Below are 17,768 nucleotides of genomic sequence, written 5' to 3'. Positions count from 1 at the left end.
ACTAAGTCCATTGCGCCATCTAAAGGTCTGTGCAGTATCCTAAAATCCTATGCATAAAGCATAAAGACGCATACGGTAATCTCATCTGATGAGTTCACTAATTTCTTTCACTTCAGGCTATGTTTGATTAATCTAGCATGTTTGTTATAGTGGAGACCAGGGATAATCTCAATTTTATCATTTTGAACTCATAGGTCAAAAATAGCCATTTGCACTGTGTTCCAAACCTAGCTATGTTGACTTTGTGTTTATAGTGCTCCCTAAAATAAAACACATTGATTTGGTTGGCAGCTAATATAAGCTGAAGCAGATGTAAATTATATATGCAAAAGTCCAGCAACATGCATCATAATTCTTATTAAAAGTGTTAATACAAATATGTTCATAATGAGACTATTGTGACTATAATGAGATAATTTCACAATATAAATATAAATAATCCACACAATTTTCATCAAACTAGTTGATTTTATTTAGTGACTTAAAGCCTACTCTGCACACACATTCTAATGCTTTTTCAAGACATCCTTGAATTACATTTCGTAAATGTAGCCTACATTAGAATAATTTAGCAATAAAGCACAGTTAAAGCCTCACATTCCACATTATTTAAACTGAGCCTGAATCTCAGTACAAAGTGGCCAGAAATAACTGCAACTGTAAATCATCAAAGCATACAACATCAAGAATAAATAAGAAGTGCTTGAAACGTCAACCATATCAACACTACCCCACTCTGAACCACTGTTTGGCTTACAACAAAAAATGTGATTAAAACTGATGAAATTACTGGAAAACATCAGAAACTAAGCAACAACAACAACAACAACAACAAAAAGAAGAATTTAGCTAATTTACTGTAAGAAATATTAAATATGATGCAAAATATCAAATATTAATACAGAAAAATAAATATTAAACCAATTAGACTAAATACAATAAAAAGATGTCCATTCACATAAACCAAACCAAGCAATACTAAGGGTTTGACTATTTAACTTAGGAATGCAAAAACTACATTTCAACTTTCAGTTTAATTTAGATTCCATTCATTGCATAATATACAGTGTGTTAAATTTGATTTACCAGTATAATTTGATATAAGACATTTTTGGCTAAATTAATGCATACTATATAGTTCGTGCTAAAGTGTCATGAAAAATATAAGTAAAATTTTTAAGTATATCTAACTACAGCACTTTGTCATGTCACTTACATGATAATGACAGTATAATATATTTGAAACTAATTAAAAAAATGTCCAAACTTTGATTTCTGTTACTTACTGTTAACATTTAAAAGCAAAGATTTGTTCAAAAAAGGACATTACTGAGATTACTGCAAAAACACAGTGTGCAAATAATGCAATATAACTAATACATTTTGTGAAGAACAAAGTTAAATTGATATTTTTAAACCATAAAAATGCATTCATTATGGCACAACTTGTAAAACATGATTATAACTGGAATATATTCTCTGTTTTCACTTCATGGAAGTGAGTCATGGGATGAATATTCAAACAGTTTTTACTTGAGTTACTTGACACTGAGTTTGTGGTAAACAATAGTTAAAATCCACCACTTTACAATGAGTATACATAGGAAATCAATTTGGCACAAATACATCTCAGGAATAAACAAAAGGAGGTGGGGACATCAGGGATAAAAGAAAGAAAGCCCATAATCTAACATCCATCTTTGATTTTAGTAATTACCTTTACATTTAAAATCACGCCATTATATACTAATGAAATACATGGGGGGGGGGGGAAATCAATAAAATTGAATTAATGAATAAATCAATACATAAATACTTAACATTTTTTACAAATGTGTACCACCTTCGGATTCAGGTGGACTCTTAAATCAGCTTGTACCTCTGATAACAAAAAGGTACCTTAAAGCACTAAATCTATTGTCAGACCACCTGTCTATGTCTCATGTACGTTCTGCCTGAGAGTGACCAGATCTCTCGGCTACTAACAGGCACTGCACAGACATCATGGCAGCAGAGAATGTAACATTTCTCACAATCTGCAGTCAACAATAATCTCTTTTTCAGTCCATCTGTTCTCATGGACAAGATTGCTGGAGAGGTTTTCTATTTAAGTCTCTGAGTGACATTGGCCAAGGCCACAGCAAATGCCTGTACCGCTGAAAATGGATACTGAAAATCCAGGATGTATGCATTGCCATCGATTCTGCCAAACTGCATTACCTGTAACAGTGTAAAATAAAAATGACTTGTTAAATGCAGGGTAGATGTTTGTTACTCATAAAGTTTTATGTATGGAGCTTGTTTTTTAAAGATGAAGTGTGTAATTTCTTTACCCATAGTGTCACGAAACAGAATAGCAAAAATACTGTTTTAAAACTGGTTTCCCATCCATAAATAAATAAAGAAAATTGCTTACCTGGCGTCCATCAAGCTCAATCTGAAAGTTTTTGGCTGACTCCTGTGTCACCCGTCCTCCAAAGTCAAGCTGGTAAACCTGGGTGGCTTCGTTCCACAATGGCTGCTTGTTGGCCATGACATAAACAAAGCCTTGGTTACCAAGACTACGATCCTCTCTCTCGTTAGCTTTGCGGCACTTGATTTCCTCAAGTTCATTTGCCATACGCTGATTGCGTTTGCTCTTCCATCCTTTCTTGCTGCTCTGGCTTTGGTTCATCAACTCGTCACCACTAATGAAGAGCTCAGGCTCACTCTCTGAGCTGTCCTGGAACTCATTTGAGGTCCTACTCAGTTTCTTTGCCTTGTTCAATGGCTCTTTTTGTCCTTTAGGCTTCTTCTTTTCCCTGCTGCCAAGTCTTGGGCTGGAGATCAGGGAATTGAAGTCAGAGAGAGTGCGACTTTCTTTTTTGGATTTCCCTTCAGAGACTCCGGACATATTGGCCTCTTCTGCCCTACTGTCAAGCCTCTTACGCCCCTTTTTGCTGAACCTCTCTGCTCCTTGTGGACTCTCATTGAGAGAGGACTGATCTTGAAAGCTATCCCCAGATTCTGCGACTACCTCTGAGGTGCTCTGGTGGTTCAGGTGTTCAACGGGTGGCGGAGGGGGAGGGAGAGGAGGTGGAGGAGGAGGAGGAGGTGGTGGGGGAGGTGGTGGAGGCGGAGAGAGAACAGGCTTCTCCAGGGATTGATGGGTCTTACTGGGCAGTGTGGCGGAATGGTCTGGCATGGGAGGGCAAGTGCTATATGTGCTCCAAGGATGCAAGCTCATTGGATGCAGCTGAAGGTTGTTGCAGGAGCTAGTCCCTGGGTACATGGGTGGCAGAGTGCAACAACCTAGATTGGTCAAATTACCGGGATAACCTGGGGGTAGGACTAATGTTGGGTCTGGTTGGCTGAAAGTGGTAGTTGTAACCATGTCATTGGGACCACATGGTTGTGCGGGACTCTGCAAAGTCTGTAGTTGAGGTCCACCATGCCCTACCATTGTTGGGAAGGGTGAAAGGGATAACTGATAGGCTGAAGGGAGGGTCATAGAATTGGGACTGGGGGAAGGCTTTGTTGAAAGGACAAAAGGTAGCCGGGTCATATCTAAGTGCTGTGGTTGGCTAAGTATAAATGGTGGTGGCTTATGAGGTGGTCCTGGAGGTCCAGGCAATAAATTTTGCTCTTGAGGTATCCAGAGTTGTTCTGCTGCAGGAGAGTCCCATTGGTAAGGCGGAGGTCGTTTGACTGTTAAATTGACATCCCCTAGTGTTAAATGACGTACTGATTTTTCAAGATGGCAATGCTGACTTAGTGTCTCGTCTTCCGTAAAGGCAGAGTTCACATAGACAGTTCTGTCTCTACTGTGGTCAATGGGACTCAGGAGGTTATAGGAGGACTGGGAGGCTAATGGCGATGAACTTTTGGAGTGCACAATTATAGTGCTGTGTTGGGTCCCTTTGCCAGGTGGGAAGTCTTGCCTCACCACAGTTCCTCCAGCAATTCCACTGCTGTTAGTGCCACCACCAGTGACACTTACACTAGTGCTGCTGCTATTACTGCTACACTGAGTGCACGTATACAAAGCCGTGGGTATCCTTGGCTGATAGGAGAGCGTAAGGGAACCGTTCATTTTGGATTTTGTTGGTAGAGTCCTCACTGTGTCCACCATTTGAGAAACCTTCAGGGTCAGTTCCCTTCGATCTCGACGCAAAGTGGCATGAATCAAACTGCTGTCAATCCTCTGTGTAGGACTTCTGATTGTGTTCATCTGGTTGGATGTGTCTGGATATGGTGGTGGGTCTCCGCTTGGTATAGAATATCTAGGCACGGAGAGGCGACTCAGAGTTGCTGAGCTGTATGGCAACTGGACTTTCTTGTTTTCAGACGAAGTTACTTTCAATGTGGCAGAGCTGCCCATTCCTTGAATCCCATAGGAATTTTGGTTCCTTAACAGGCGTCTCCTTGGGCGACACACCTCTTCGACATTTCCGCTGCTGTCAAACGTGGTGATTCTTTCATAGCCTAATGGAGTTGGATACTGAAGCCCAATTGGATGAAGAGAGAATTCGTCCTTAGTTAAACATGGATCTGTTGTCAGCGTAGTGCCATTCTCATTGCTAACAAGAAGACCTGGAGGCGCTGTAGTGGGTGTGGCGGCTGCAGCAGATACCACTGTACCTGGGTATGGTGGTGGAGGGTTTACCTTGCGCATCTGGATCTCAACAGTGTCAGTTTCAATGAATGACTGTGGTCGTGAGGGAACCTTCAGAGGAAGCACTTGTTCTGCTCTATCTGGTGGATGGTCTGGATAAGGAATTGGTGGCATCAGCTGTAACTGATGTAGGGACAGAGTAGCATACCCTGAAGGTGGAGGCTGGATGGTCATTTGCATTTTGAGTTGCTGTTGCATTTGCTGATGCTGTCTTTGCATTTGTTGATGCTGAAGCTGAATTTGTTGATGTTGCTGTTGAAGCTGTTGCTGCTGCTGCCTCATCTCCAGAATTTGCTGTCGAATTTGCTGCTGCTGTTGTTGCATCTGTTGTTGTTGCTGCTGCATTTGCTCATGCTGCAGCTGCAACTGGTGCTGCTGCTGTTGGAATTGTTGTTGATGCTGTTGATGAATTTGTTGTTGATGCTGTTGATGAATTTGTTGTTGATGCTGCTGCACCTGCTGCTGAATTTGTTGCTGCTGCTGTTGCAGTTGCTGTTGTTGCATTTGCTGCTGATGCAATTGCTGCTGATGTTGTTGCAACTGCTGTTGATGCTGCTGTTGTAGTTGTTGATGCTGCTGTTGCAGCTGTTGTTGCAGTTGTTGTTGATGCTGCTGTTGCAGATGTTGCTGATGCTGCTGTTGCAGCTGTTGCTGATGTTGAAGTTGTTGTTGATGCTGCTGCTGTGTTTGCAATTGCTGCTGATTCTGCATGTGTTGCTGCTGCAGCGACTGTTGATGCAGCTGTTGTGAATGATGTTGCAATTTCAGATGATGCTGCTGTGGTTGTAATTGCTGTTGATGCTTTGATCGTTGATGGTCTTGTTGTTGCTGTTGTTGCTGACGTTGTTGGTGGGGTTGTTGTGGCAGATGATTTGGAGGAGGAGGAAGAGTTCCACTCAGGATATTACTCATTTCCAGTCCGCTGAATATAACCTGTCCAGGGTTAGAGTACCTGGTCGGCACAGTGTACTGTGCGGTCACGGTGTCCTGACTGTGCTCTGATACAGTTGCATTAGCTGCTGCTGCTGTTGCTGCTGCGGCTGCAGCTGCCACTGCTGCAGTAGCAGTAGCTGTGGGATTGGTGAGGACATCAAGCTGAATATTCTGATTGGCTAGGAGAGATTGGACAAGGCCTATACTCTGTGTAGGTGACATAGCTTGCGCAGGGCTGTGAATTGGAGCAATGGGAATATTAACTGTGCAAGGAGGATTGTCGGCTGACCCTCCAGAAGGTCCCATCACTAGAAATAAGCAAGAACATCTTGCGATAAATTTCTAAATTTTATTTACTTCTTGTCTTAGTCAAGAGGCAAAATGTACAAAACGTTTCACTGATTCTTACCAGGTAAATCATCTTCATCTTCACTGAACACATTAGGATTGAAGACTGGGAGACTCATGAAGTCCAAGGAAATTTTACGCACCTCAGGCAAATAGATGGTCATCTGACGAGGTTGCAGGTGCAGCAAACTAGTTTTATAAATAACTGTGACATTATGCATCATTAGTCAAAACATATTTAAAAAACCATTAGGATTATTCTTTAAAATAATTATGTGAAAGTTGATTTGTATTCAAAACCTGACATACCTGCTCCTAAGTTAGCTGGCAAAAAGGAAGCTAGGCCCACAATCTTAAACTTTGTTCCCCAGATGTTAGAGGTGACCTGAGCTAAGTAATTATGCTACAAAGCAAATTGAGTGATAGTTATAGAAAATATTCAAGGTCAAAGTCGGTTTACTGTAATTTATTTTCAGCAAAGCAGGAGATTGAAGAAAATAAGCTGTCTACTGAGGTCATGGTGCAGAATATGTTACAAATGAATAGCAGTGTCCAGTAGACACAGGCAAGTAATGCAAATACTTTTCCTATCAAAAGCTAGGTTTCCATCCAAAGGTTTTGTTTGTGAAAAAAGGTTTAGCGCATCAAAACGTTTACCAATATAGCTGATGGAAATGCCAGTTATCAATAATTTAATAAAACAATTTTCTAAATACAATTTATTAATATGTAATATAATTTTAACTCAAACAAATAAGGAAAATAAAGTGGGTTGAATCCAAAAAGCTCTAAACAAATTTTTGAATTATTAGGATATCAGTTAAAGCTACAGTCTGTAGTTTTTCCTCTTTGTTGCCATCTCTGTTCGAAATCTGCAAATGCAGTTATTCGCGGAATTATCAACTTTACGTGGGTTGTGCCTCGGCACGGCACAGCGCGAATGAATCCAATGTTTTGAGGAGAATGTTTCAGTCACCGCGCCGGTGTGGATACTGTCATTCAGAATCACAGATTATGCTTTTTGGAAGTATGACCAACATAAGAATTTTCACTGGAAAATGTCATCTGAACAAGTAAGTAACATCCACTTTTGTTCTGCAGATTAAATCTAAAAGATCAAATCTAACGATCGCTAATGTCTTACCTGTCCAGCAGAAAAAAAGCTGTCTCTGCGTTCATTTTGAACTTCTTCAGAGTTCACCCTTTCAAAAGCCCTTTGATATTTATCCTTGTTTTTGCATGGGCCCGGTTGCAGTCTCTTTTTTTCTGTAGCCACTCCGAAGTCCGAAGTCTTTTGCATTTTACAACGGGTGAATATCCAGTTGTCACTGGTGATTAACGTTTGAACCTTTCTGGATCCGCCATCAATTATACGTTTAATTATATCAAGTGCTGTGAGAAAAGGCTATAAATGTCCACCTCCAACATCCTCACACACAATATAGCCTACTAGCCTAGACACCTTCTTTATGTGTACAGATGTGACGTAATGACGCAAAGACATGCTCGAATTTCCCACAGAAATCCACCATTACCACTGAAATTAAAGGGTCACGCCACCCATTTGAAATTAAGATTTCCATTGTTAGAAATCCAGTCATACTATTGAATGGTCGTGCAACACCCTTTCATTTTCCCCTGAGACGAGAGAAATCCTCTATTTACCTTTTTCACTTCCTCCTACAATGACGCAAAAATCATCATTTTACGTCATTGTAGGAGGAAGGATTTCTGTGAAGACTACAAGCACTAGTTCCCACCCTTTCAAACCCGCCCATACAGGGTTGGACCTAATGCGCTAACAGACATATCAGATCAGTGCCAGTGCGTTTGATTTCACCGGGAGAAACTTTTTGAAAATATGGACGAAGGTACTGAATACACAGGCAGATGCATTATGGAGGATCTGGATTTTGACGAAGTTATGGTAGAAACAGATGTTCGTGGCTGCCTTTATGAGCCACAGTATAGCGACGAGCAGCTGAGGGCTATGGAGGAACCGGAGGCGGCTGAAGCTGCTGCCACCACAGCCGATGCAGACGATCTGCCTGCCGCGGACGAGGAGCCCGCAATGGCTCGAGCTGGGGCAGATTGGTGATGCCTGTGCTCTCACTGTGCGCCAATGGACACAGAACAAGAGTCTGTCTGCTGCCGAGAATTCCAGCGGTGCCAATTTCTAATTGACGAAATTACGGAATCGGAGGATGACACGGTCGTGTGTGCAACAAAACGTACACGACAACGCGTTTTTTTTAGAGATGTGGTCATTACGCACTCCATTTTGTCAGTAAAAGGCCAAATGGATGGAAACAGGCTGGACAAATTTCGCAATTGTTTTTTAAACGCATTTTCACTTTGTTGATAACAAAAAAGTGGATGGAAACTTGGCTAATTCTAGGCAAGTAATTAATATAAAATAATTGCCAACATGAACTTGCAAATAAGATGTTAAGTACCTCACTAAAGCCATCAACTGAAAATTCCCTCCGAGAAAGACTTGGAGATCGAACTGGAGGCTTCTTTGGTAATCTAGGAGACCTAGACATTTCTTGAGATGTTTGGGCAAGTTTGGGAGACTTTCTTGATTCCATATTTATTCTAGACATAAAAACAAATATGAAAAAAAAGGTAATTAAATTAAATTTTTTCTTCAATTTATTATCAAGTCAAAAGTTGTTGATTTGTTTAGTAAATATTTGACATAAATGTGCTGTATTGTGTTTTGTAAAGGTTGTGATGGAAAAAACATTTCTGTTAAGTTTCAGGCACCCTGTAATATTGCGTGAATTTTATATTCAACAGTACCTTATATGTTTAGAGTACCTAGGAAGCTTAGGAGACCTGTTTCCTCTGGAAAGTTTTGGCGACTTTCGTCCAACCCACTCATCGCTCAACTCAATATCGCTTGAATCTGAGCAGTTACAGCTGTCAGTCATATAGGAGATCATGCCATTTACACAGACTTCATCTGAAAGACAAAATTAAATTATTATTAAGTGATTTCGCTATGACCAGAAGTCACTTTCTTTTTCTCGCGACGATGGCAAAAGAAACACATTGTATGGACTTCAAATAGTGACGCCATAGTTACTACTGATATGATACTGTTTACAACTGCTGATTAAGCCTCGGGAGCTGAAACCCGATTACGGTTCCAACACACTCTAAACGGATGACCAATCACAACAGAATGGGCCAGCTGACCAATCAAAGTAAATTGGGCTTTTTTAGAAGGGTAAGCTTTAAAATAGACAGACATTAAAACAGAGATGCTGCGTTCCAATTCGCCTACTTCTACTATGCCCTAAAATTATGTATGTTTTTATGAAGAAGAAAAAGTACATACTTTTGTGTGTGTAGCAGAAAAGTAGACAAACTTTGGGACATATACTTCATCATAACTGTGTCTTTAATGGATCGCTTTGCCGTTTAGTAATATGCATTCTGTCACATTTCAACTGCCCTGTCAATCATACTGTCACAGTTAAAATCCTCCAACATTCAAATTAATATTTAATATCCTATTGTTTCGGAGAGAAATGTAGTAGCACGTTGATCTGCCAGTCGTTGGTCTTAGAACTCTCCTCGTGTGTTTGCATGATGCATTTAAAAGTTACTAAATGACCAAATGGATCTTTATAAACATTCACAATACTGTTGCAGATGTAACATTATGTGGATATAACATTGAATAAATATCTTTTCATCAGGTTAGATTAATCACTCAAACCCTTTATCTAAACCTCTCTACTTAAACACCCGGACTCGCACACCCGCCATGTTTGTAGTTTTTAACACTTTTTATTCGTGTTTGTAGTTGTAAATGAATTCTAGTCCAACGCTCAATGGTTTGTGGGAAATATTAGCAGTTAGAGCGAGCACGGATCTGCACTTAGACCATCCGGGTGTCTTTGGAATACTCATTTCAACATAATACGATTTAGGACACACTGATTGTAATTTCGAATACTATTAAGGATGGATAGTATGAGAATTGGGATGCAGTAAGAGTTTCAAGCAGAGGGTGTCAAGAGGTGCTGCAGCAATGTACAGTATGAGAAAAATAATATCAACGTTTTTTTTTTTACTTTACATCATGAAAATGTATTCTAGCAGACCCCAAAAATAAAATTATAAACTTGTAAATAAGCATAATATGAGCACTTTAAAGAGTCATGATCAGCAATAGTGCATAAATACCTGCTTTACCATCCATTTTTGGGTCCATAATGACAAACTCTGGTCGCAGTTTGCTAATGCGACGGCCCTTGAGAATAGGCACCAGACCTCCCAGGTGTTCCAGATAGAGGGTGTAACAGGGGCCTCCTGCCTCTGGGTTTTCCTCTGAACGTTTCATAGTGCAGTGCAGCCGTTCATTCCCTGCTGTGGGATAGCTCACAAAATCTCTAATGTTGTTCGGATCAGGGATTGGGGGCTTGTGATATGAAAAAGATTATGCATTAATGCATATATTAGCATACATCAAACTGTGAATACTTCACTTGCTGCTTCGGTACCTTGATCGTTGGAATGAATGCAGTGGTAACGTAGGAACAGAGGAGTGAAGGCATGTTGAGTTTTCCCACATCTCTCTCCTCTTTAAGAGCGCTGGCAATGCCCTGCTGACAGAGAAGCTGCAGGCTGGCCACACGGTGCTCCACACGCACTACATACAGGGCTGGTCCACAGGCCAGAAACAGCCGCGAGTCTCTGTGACCCCAGCAAATAGTGGTGATGGGCCTCTAAAACCAAAAGATATTTATATTATATACAGTTTATGTATAGATTATGCAAACATCAGAATGTGATTAAAAATAAATTTGATATTGTGTTGTATATACTTGAAGCAAAAGCAGCCAATAACCAGTTCTCTATAAATTGCCATACTGTTTATGCATACAAATTCACACATAAAAAAAGGTTTATACAAATAGTAAATATGCATGTTTAAAAGAATATATAATTTATTCCTGTGATGGTAAAGCTGAATTTTCAGCATCTTTACTCTAGTCTTCAGTGTCACACGAACCTTCAGAAATCGTTCTGCTCAGTAAACATTTTGTTTTATATCAATGTTGAAAACAGTTTTGCTGCTTAATATTTTTGTGAAAACCTTGATAAACTACCTTCAAAAGTTTGGGGTAAACAAGACTTACATTAAAGACATTTATAATATAACAAAATATTTTTATTTCAGAAAAAAATGAGTTTTCAACATTGATAATAAGAATTTAAAAAAATAATTTAATACCAATAATAATTGATAATAACTGAGCAGCAAATCAGCCTAAATGATTTCTAAAAAATCTTGTGACACTGAAGACTGGAGGAATGATGCTGGAAATTCAGCTTTGCCATCACGGGAATAAATTACATTTTAAATATTAAAATAGAAATATTTCACAATATTACTGTTTTTACTGTATATTTGATCAAATAAATACAGCCTTGGTGAGCATAAGAGACCTCTTTAAAAAACTGTTTTAAAAAATCTTGTGAGTTTTCTATGTTCAGATTGATAAATGATGATTGGTCTGATGATTGGTCACAGCTCACTTGGGCTGGAGTTTCTAAGGTGTATATATGTTCCCCTTGGACATTGTAAAACTTGACAAGGGCGTTCCGCATTAAGGAGGCACAGACTGAATCAGCGGGTAGACCGTGTCTCTCCATCCCGGCCACTGCCAGCAGGTCTCCCTGAGAGCACCACTGTACCTCCACATCTGAAAAACAAAAGTCTGTCCAGTCAGATAACAGCAGGTTATGTAACTCTGTCATAATGAATCATCATTTATGATGTGTCATTAAATGGTTGAAAGGGCCATTGTGGGTTATTTTTACTGAATTACACTTAAGGAGTAACCAGAAGTTCCACAACCAAGAAAAGTAGCCGTACTTTAAAATGATGATTTACGCATTTTTACTATTGCAAGCATTTAATATATGTCCAGCCTGCTGCTAAACCTCCATTATTGGTAAATTTACTATAAATGTTTATAGACAATATTGTCTAGGTATTCAACAGCATGCCATAGATGTTGAAAATAACTAATATTCTGTTAATAATAATCCAGTGGCAGTAATAAAACACATACTTAGCAATTCATTTATTGCAAGGTTTTACCTTTCAGTCCTGAGCGTATGATGTTAGGTGAAAGGTCATCATAGTTGTTCATTAGACTAATGTCTCCCGATATGAAGCTGACCGTGAGCAGTGGTTTGAGATTTTGCACTTGAAAGGAAACATAGTTTTACAGTTATTAAACATTTAAAAAAAAAGTCAAATACACATTACTGTCTTACAACCATCCATAAAAATGTATAACATTTTATATAGCTTTAAAAGGTTTGAAGTAGTTTTTATTTAAATTGTGGCCATTTAGAAAACAGTCTATGTAGCATACTGTGCTTGGAAAAACCCAGGAAGGCCTCACTTTCCTTCATTAATGGATGATGTATGCAATACACATGTCTTCAAAACCTATAATGTAATCTCAAAAAGTTTGTAATCTCCAAGAAACTCAAGAGCCCTATACAGTGAAAAATGGTTTTTGATACCATGGAATAAGCTTTACCATCTTAGAACCATGGAAGAAGCTTTGTTAGTTCACCCAAAAATGAAAATTCTGTTATTAATTACTCCTCATGTCGTTCCAAACCCGTAAAACCTTCGTTCATCTTCAGAACACAAATTCAGATATTTTTTATGAAATCTGAGAGATTTCTGATCCCTCTTTAGACAGCAACATCATTGCAACTTTCAAGGCCAAGAAAGGTAGTAAAAACATTGTTAAAATAGTCCATGTGACTAAGTGGTTCAAATGTAATGCTACAAAGCGACAAGAATATGATTTGGGCGCACAAACAAAACAAGAATAATGACTTTTTTCAAGAATCTCTTCTCTTCCACGTCATTCTCCAACGCTGTTGACATAGACTAAACAGTGCAGTGCTTCCAGGTTCTACGTCAGAACGCCGGCTCATTATTGGCTAGCACCAGCGTCAGCCAATAGTGAGGCGGCATTCTGGCGTAGAACCAGGAAAGGCGCACTGTTTACACTATGCGAATAGCGTAGGAGATCTGACACAGAAGAGAAGAAATTTTTGAATGAAGTAATTACTTTTGTTTTGTTTTTGCGCACAAAAATAGTTCTCGTCGCTTTACAACATTACATTTGAACCACTCTAGTCACATGGACAATTGTAACGATGTCTTTACTACCTTTCTGGGCCTTGAAAGCTGCAATGACATTGCTGTCTATAGAGGGATCAGAAAGCTCTCAGATTTCATCAAAAATATATTAATTTGTGTTCCGAAGATGAACGAAGGTCTTAGGGGTTTGGAACGACACGAGGGTGAGTAAATAATGACAGCATACTCATTTTTGGGTGAACTACCCTTTTAAGACTATAATGTACCTTGAGCTGGAGTAGAGTCATCAGAGTCAGTATCACTCTCAGTGCTGTCCTCCACCAGGAAGTTCGGGCAGTTCCAGGACATGCTGACTATGCCATCTGACTCATGCAGCAGGACATGGGCAAGCATACGGCCGTGACAGTCCATCACTATGACTTGCCCGTCTGCTGTTCCAAAAAGCACCTAGGGAGAATAAACGAATGCAAAAACCAAATTAGGGAAATCAGGCATCAGTCCAAGGGAATCGGTCCAAGTCATGTGTTGACAACAAATGCCTTTCAGACCGTTTCCTTCAATTTCGATGATGCCAAACCAAAAAGTTACCTGCTGGTCATCAGGGGTCCAGATTCCACAGGTGATCTGGCTCTCCAAATTGATCTCAGATGACCAGTGTCTCTGACCACTGACTGATCCCACCAGGACAAAACCATCCCTGTAGGCGATTAAGGCCTGTGTACCATCATGTGACCAGGTGAAGTCACTCACCTAGACAAAAACCACTAGTTCATTAAGCAGTTCATGTTAGAATAATGGCTGTTTTTTTTCCTATTGCAAAATCATTAGCATTTTTAATTGACAGGAGTTTCATTAAAAGACACAAAATATAATAATCCATTTTAAAACATAATGGGCCATATTATACACCCGGTGCAATGTGACGCAATGGTGCAAGTGTTTTTTGTTAGTTTCAGCCCGACGCAGTTACCTTTTTCACATCATGCGCCAGGTTGTTTAAATAGCAAATGCATTTGCGCCCATTTGTGCGCCCATGGGCGTGCTGGTCTGAAAACGAGGTGTGTTCAGGTGCACTATTGGCGAGTTGCTATTTTGGGGCAACTGAAATTGACTTGGCAGTATTTTTTTGTTATTTAAACAGCGTGTTAGTAATGTGCGCCTATAGGCGGGTCCACAACGCACGTACACTTTGTCCCGTAGATGGTCTGCTTGCACGCTTTAACCTCGCGCACAAGCAGATCAGTTTCCTCGCTAGAGAAGCGTTCAGTTTTTATGCTTGCAAATTCCGCCATGGCACAAGCGCAACTGTCTTTTAAAGGGAATGGGAGATAAGACTCTGATTGGTTTGTGTTACGCCCCAAATCACACCCATTACTCATTAAGAGAAAACCCTTTTAGACCACTTTTACAGTCGTTAAACAACCAAAAGTAGTTTCAGACACGCCCTAAGTGCACTTGCCTTTTTGTGTCGGTATAATCATGCATTTTTGATCAAAACATATTAGTAAGTTAATCAATCTTGACGTATCATAAAAAATACATTTGCACTCTGCGCACTGATGAAAAATAAGCAGTAAAAATATACATACCTGAGCACCTCTGTCATTAACCAGCTCTACAGACCATCTTCCTTCATACTGGATCCACACAAATATCCCTCCCTCCATGTCGCACGTTGCAAGCTTCTGAAACGGTTCATTCCACCTAACAAGGACAACCTGCACAAGAACAGCACCATGAGAATGAAATTCTAGAAGAAAGAGTGGATGATACTCATTCATAGGATGGAAAATTCAAAACTAGCCTATTTTTGATTTATGAAAATAATTATTTCTGAACAAACGTGCATGGTAGGTAAGGAGATAATGAGATAAATTAAGTAGTATTCGGATGGTCAAGTGAGCTCAGTTTACATAGAATAAAACATCTTTTTCTAGTCCACTGGTTTTACTGGATCTAATATGAGTGTACATCAATTTAAACAGATTTATTAAAATATACACGGTAAATTATCGTAATTTTGAAGGTAAAAGACTAAAAATGCTACCTGTTAATTGGTTAACGGTAGGTTATCTTACTCTATGCGATGAAAAGCTACAATACATCTAATGGGACTTTTCAGTAAAATACTGTAAAGTGAAAAAGAACAAGTCATCTTATAATTTACAGTAAAAAAAGAAACATAAATTGACATTCCCAGAATTATCTGTGTGACAGCACATTGATGATTTTTCTTGTAATATGGATTCTTCTTAGTATGTTGTAAAATTAATATTTATTGCATTATTTTAGTGTTACCATGATAGTGTTTTCTGTTTGTGTGCATGGCACTGTGTGCACTTTCTATACATTAGTATTTACCTCAGCTTGTGGAAAAGCTACTTGTGATGAACTTTGACTCATCATGTGGCTTTTAAGATGGTTGTCAAGAGTAAAAACAGATTTTTAGTAATTTGATATATTAACATTATTTCAGTTAATGAAATATAAATTTATGAAAAAATGTAAGTTAAAATGTAAAGGTCTGGCAACCATAGTTGCTGCTTTTCCCCCCAGTACATTTCCAGTAATTTTTTTATGTGCTTAGTTTTAAAGTGTAAAACTTTACTTATTACACCTTTAAAGCTCGCAATTCAAACATTTAAACCAAAAGAGAGTAGTTTTTTGGCAAAACAAAAATCTGAAGGAGAGGGGAACTCCCACCTCACTGTTATGACCCCGTAAATTGAAGTTGATTCTTTGTGGGGTATTCCTGTCTCTTCTACAGTGACTAGACGTGAACGTCACGCCCACAACACCCCTGGCGTTCCCAGTGGCCAGCCAGCCCTCCTCATAGTAGCGTCTCCTGCACACCGGCTTCTCCTTCTCACTCTTGGGAACTCGCCCTTTCCATGAGAGGCAGAGGATGTTGGAGTCACTGCAGAGGACCGGACCATGTTCCACCGCAGCCAACATCCCTACAGACTGACCAGGCTACAGGTGTAGAGGGAGAGGCGGTTAATATTTACATTATTTAAAACACTTGTATAATCTGCGATGCCATTTTTAATGCTCAATAATATTAAACTACATTACAAAATGTGCAATTTTCATTCTGTATAGATGGGTTGTTAGGCATGGCAAGATTATTTAATTTTCTGCACATCAGTATTTTCACCCCAAAAAAGTTTTAAACCAGTTATTTATATCTTTTGCTATAATGTGTCAGTAGAAAATATCAGTTTACATTTCCAAATACTCCTTTTGCCATTAATCCAGAGATTTTTGAATCCACAAGGAGTCTGACAACAACCGGTATGACCTGATCTCATAATCACTGAGTCTGTCTGTGAATACATGAAGAAACAGTCTCAAAACGGAGACAGATTAAATCCAGAGGAACAATGTCTCCAAGACGCCTATAGAAACCTTCCTGCAAAGCTATTTGAAAAACTATGTGCAAGTGTACTTGGACGAAAGCTGTTTTAAACGCAAAGGGTGGTCACACCAAATATTGGTTTGATTTAGTTAATAGAAGTTAATTAATCAATAAAATTAATTTTTTTTAAAAAAAATTCAATAAAAAATAATTCGAGAATTAATTCTGATTCGAGGGGAATCAGAATGCCAAATCCTGACTGAAGAGAGGAGGAGCTGGGGATGGAGGAGGGTAATTAGCTCCTGAGAAACATGATAGCTGCTGATAATACTGAAGGAGCTTATATATGTATACAGTGGTAGGCGTCGTATTCCTATAGATAGACGTGGATCAGCTGATGCGAGCTTGACTAACGTGACCTGCCAGAACTGACGCTACACTTGATATTTTGCACTTGAATATATATAGCTTAAAATAGTGGAAATGTTGTAACTGGTAAACATTGTAAATAGGTCTTTAGGTTTTTGCAGTTCACTCAACATGCAAAGAGAAATGTAAGAACTTATTCAATTCACATTAGTGATACTAGTGGCACAGAAATCACACACTTTACCTTTAAATAACCCTGTGGTGGGACAAATACATTTTTAAAGGTACAAACATTCCTTGTATTTTTTTAAATAATACAATAAAACTGCCTAAACATGCATAATAACTATAAAAGAATTAGAAAAATGTTGTTAATAATAGTTTCAGGTGGAATGTGACTTGATAATGTAATAACTGATTACTGTATTTGACATTATGTGCCTCTAAACTAAAATACAACTGTATGAAAGAACATTATACTTTTTTAATGCAGTAGAAAATATTATCATGGAATGCATGAACATCTTATTTTTCTGGAGGTACTCACCTCTTCATAGTCCCTGGACATTATTAGTCCGAATTCCGTCTTTGAAGGAGTGCTCCATTTTGCTTGCTTATTCAAAAAAAAATGTGCACTACAACCTGAGAATGCTTAACTGCAGATGCGTCTTAAGAAAGAGTGTGACTGAAATCAGGCCATTATAGTCTGTGACTAATGCACATCACGAGGAAATCCAATTCATTCTATTTCTGTTCAACAAAGTGATGTAAATTTGATTTAAATCAAGTCAAGGCCTATTGCAGTTTATCTTCATTATACAAAACCAGTTTTCAGCCTTTGGTATTCCAGGATTTCTATGCAAAGAGAAAACACACACACACACACACACACACACACACACACACACACACACACACACACACACACACACACACACACACATGCATTGAGA

The 17,768-nt window shown here is 39.0% G+C and overlaps 1 protein-coding gene across 1 annotated transcript; it reads right to left on the bottom strand.

Annotated features, from left to right (window-relative positions):
• Positions 1 to 448: 448 nt before the first annotated feature.
• Positions 449 to 17,502, bottom strand: tulp4b (TUB like protein 4b). The gene is made up of 15 exons (XM_077238829.1): positions 17,363 to 17,502; positions 15,792 to 16,061; positions 14,678 to 14,806; positions 13,677 to 13,838; positions 13,355 to 13,535; positions 12,060 to 12,167; positions 11,492 to 11,658; positions 10,453 to 10,677; positions 10,136 to 10,370; positions 8,741 to 8,903; positions 8,392 to 8,533; positions 6,245 to 6,338; positions 5,997 to 6,140; positions 2,417 to 5,895; positions 449 to 2,220 (listed from the first exon to the last, which is right to left on the bottom strand). Exons 1-15 carry the CDS (start codon positions 17,381 to 17,383, stop codon positions 2,104 to 2,106), a joined length of 5,637 nt encoding a protein of 1,878 aa, XP_077094944.1. The 5' UTR covers positions 17,384 to 17,502; the 3' UTR covers positions 449 to 2,103.
• Positions 17,503 to 17,768: the final 266 nt, after the last annotated feature.

This window comes from Siphateles boraxobius, unplaced genomic scaffold, assembly GCF_051911475.1.
Source record: "Siphateles boraxobius isolate OS27281-9 unplaced genomic scaffold, OSU_SipBor_1 22, whole genome shotgun sequence".
Lineage (NCBI taxonomy): Eukaryota > Metazoa > Chordata > Actinopteri > Cypriniformes > Leuciscidae > Siphateles > Siphateles boraxobius.
This window is presented reverse-complemented; position numbering and strand designations above follow the sequence as displayed.